The following is a 3,332-nucleotide window of genomic DNA, read 5'->3' as shown; positions in this document are numbered from 1 at the left end:
AATTGATTTAGTTATTTATTCATTACAGCTCTCTACAGTGACGAAAGTAATTCTCTTCATAAAAACACCTCCAAAACCCGTGTAACTATCGTTAGTTGAATTTGCTGACTAATAGTTGTGGGGAAAAAACCGTGAAACGTGAAATCTATTAGTTGTGGAAAAAAAATAACGTGATAGATACTAACCAACGGGCGTGGAAACGTGAGATATGACAATAAATCTTTTCATGTTTCAGCACTTGAATCTAGAGAAGAGGGCAAAAAGAAAAAAAAATGATGAAATACATTGTTCTATTTGCCGTGGTGGTGGCTGTTGCAAGTGCCTTCGTTTGCCCACCCAACTTCTGCAGTGGAGTGAAATGTGATGATCTGTCTAACTGCTTGAGAGAGAATGGACAGAAAATCAGAGAAAAAGGAAGCTTCTGCAAGTGCTGCGATATCTGCGTCAAAGTATTAGGTAAGTTTAACAATGATAGTCACAAACTCATGAGGAAATAGGCTGGTTCATTCATGTACGGTTGTTATGAATTTGGAAGGGCACATAACAAGAAATGAAAATTGCATAACCTATGAGCCAGTTACTGTATACTTTTATTTATCTGAATTACGTTTCCTAGTAATTAGTACCGAAAATCGCATTGCACTTTATCGCCATTTAATGATTTAGTTACAAACTTGGCGATTTTAGCATGTTTGGCCGAAAATCCTTAATGATGTAAAACAGCTAGATCTAGCGATATTTGAATGCAATATTTTATTTTATAACCGGCGTTGAACAACCGTCCCAATTCTGGCCTTACAACTCCCCATGTTCAACTCCGTAGCCTTGTAATTTTGTACCAAACCCAGAAGACAAGAGAACTTCTGAATCAAGCATTGGTAGAAACTAGCCTTCGCGAAAGACTTCTTGATGAAACTAATTCGCATTTGTGTTACATAGAAAGAAAAATTACGAAGACTTCCAATGGTTCAGCGAGGGCATTTTAAACTATGATCCTCCCTACATTGGGGATACTTTACGTCAGCACTGTGATTGGTGCGAGTCTAGTGCAGAATTCATATCGACCAGCCATCGCTGGGATTCAAACCTGATGGATCACCTCATTAAGAAGAGGCTGCGCGATAGTATTTCCGAACATGGCAAGCTATGCCTGCAATATTTTCTACCTCTACAATGTCTCTTACTTTCCTTCTAGATTCGTAATCGTTGTACTGGATCACTATGTCTAAGTAAATAAATTAAAAAATGCGTGATTGGTAAGAGATACTTCGAGTTTTAATGGAGTGTCGATTACTACCTACTTCCTAACATTAGAGTTCAATATAATATAGTTGTGTTTAGCTGTGTGCAACATAAAATAGCACGCTTATCCCAGCATAAAGTAGTTACAGCCTATAATAGTTTTAAAAAAAGTAGATCATGTCATGATTTTATTTCGAAAAAGCATATTAGTTTAACAAAGGAGCATTCTGCGGTGATTAGAAAAAATCTTGTCATACTTGTCTGTATGACAATTAAAAAAAGTATTTAGTTCCTAATCTTTACTAGGCATATTAGAAAAGGAATTTTTAAAAAAAATATATCAGAAGCGTTTAATTTACTACCCTTATCAAACCGAATACAATGGCTCTCAAAAGTGTTCGTACACTTTGAATGCTTGCCTTGGAAATGTATTCAAACATGAAATACAATTTTTTTCACAGGGCCTGGTTGGTAGGGCACTGGGATCATGTTCAAGAGTTCGTGGGTTCGATCCTCGCCGGCCGAAGACTCCCTCTCTAGTAAATGGTGACTGATGCACGTTAAATCTGTCGAGTCGCAAAGTCTTCCATGTTCCCATAACAAATCAATACCTCTGGGGATACCGATCCAGGAATTTGCTTGTCTTCTGGATTGGGTTCAAAATTACAATTCTACGGAGTAGAACAGTGACTAAACCCAAAATTGGGTCTGCTGTTCAACGACGGATATAAAATAAAAAAATAAAACTTTTTTCGTAAAATCTCTATGTGATTCTATAATACAAGACTCCACATTTAAAAAAAAAAAAAAAAAAAAAAAAAAAAAAAAAAAAAANAAAAAAAAAAAAAAAAAAAAAAAAAAGAACAATGCTTCCTAGTGTATAGAAAACACCATCCATAGTACTATAAGAACTTCTCGATTTAATTTGGAAAATTATGGAGTTAAAGTTTAAACTGATTACAATTATATTTTATCTAAGTTCTCACAGTGAAATCGTTTTGTTCTTTTTACAGGCGAAGGAGAGAGATGCATGCCCGATCACATCCTCGGGTCAATATCAGCATCCGAATGTGACGAAGGACTTGCATGTCACAGAAGTCACTGGAAGTGTGTCACCATGGAAGAATTCTTAGAAGACTAAAACTGTACTCGAAAAGTATTTGTACAAAAATGAAAATAAAACACACAATACTCTTTTACGATTGAAGGAAATATATTTTATACATGATCATTTCATACTTGGTACATGATTTTTTTCCCCCAATTCTCGAAACTTGAGAAATTCCAAATTAACGCGCTATTTTAGTTAGCGATTTTTTTTAATTTATTGTTTACAAGATTCATTTTTTTTCTCGATTAATTAAAATCATTCCTATTGGCGCTCAACTAGCAACCAACTCAGAGTTATTCACTGGATTAAGCAATGATTATTCTACTTAACACATTGAATGCCATGGGGGGTCACCGGTGACCGGCGAGGTCAAGATTATTAGAAACGCATAATTCGAGTAAATTTTAAATGCTTTTAATATTTTTATATTATTATCGTTACTAAAATGGTTTGAAGAAATTAATGCTATATAGAACACACAAAAATCATCTTGGCCAGATGGGCAAGTCATGTAAAATTAGAGTAGCATTCAGACCGTGGCGAAAAGAAACCTTATAATTATCTAGATTTAAGATTATTTTCACCTTAAGACTAGCTTTATTCCAGGTTTTTTGTTACGATTAAAAAAAAGAATAGCGTGGCGAAAAGAAATCTTATAATTATCTAGATTTAAGATTATTTTCACCTTAAGACTAGCTTTATTCCAGGTTTTTTGTTACGATTAAAAAAAAGAATAGCGTGGCGAAAAGAAATCTTATAATTATCTAGATTTAAGATTATTTTCACCTTGAGACTAGCTTTATTAAAGGATTTTTTCACGCTTGAAAACCTTAAGTCAACCTCGATTTAAGGTTTTTATATAGAAGGTTGTTTTCCATGGTTTTGGATTAGGGTGATGTACTTAGAATAGACAGATCTCGTTTTAAGGTTAGAAGGTTTACACGTAAACCGTATAACAAACTTTTTTAGGTTTACATTA

The 3,332-nt window shown here is 34.3% G+C and overlaps 1 protein-coding gene across 1 annotated transcript; it reads left to right on the top strand.

Annotated features, from left to right (window-relative positions):
* Positions 1–271: 271 nt before the first annotated feature.
* On the top strand, positions 272–2,441 carry LOC107445376 (uncharacterized; the record flags this gene model as incomplete). Its single annotated transcript, XM_016059754.3, is given in 2 exon segments — positions 272–456; positions 2,256–2,441. Coding segments are annotated over 2 exon segments (312 nt in total). The 3' UTR covers positions 2,384–2,441.
* Positions 2,442–3,332: the final 891 nt, after the last annotated feature.

Source organism: Parasteatoda tepidariorum, chromosome 4, assembly GCF_043381705.1.
Source record: "Parasteatoda tepidariorum isolate YZ-2023 chromosome 4, CAS_Ptep_4.0, whole genome shotgun sequence".
Classification (NCBI taxonomy): domain Eukaryota; kingdom Metazoa; phylum Arthropoda; class Arachnida; order Araneae; family Theridiidae; genus Parasteatoda; species Parasteatoda tepidariorum.
This window is presented reverse-complemented; position numbering and strand designations above follow the sequence as displayed.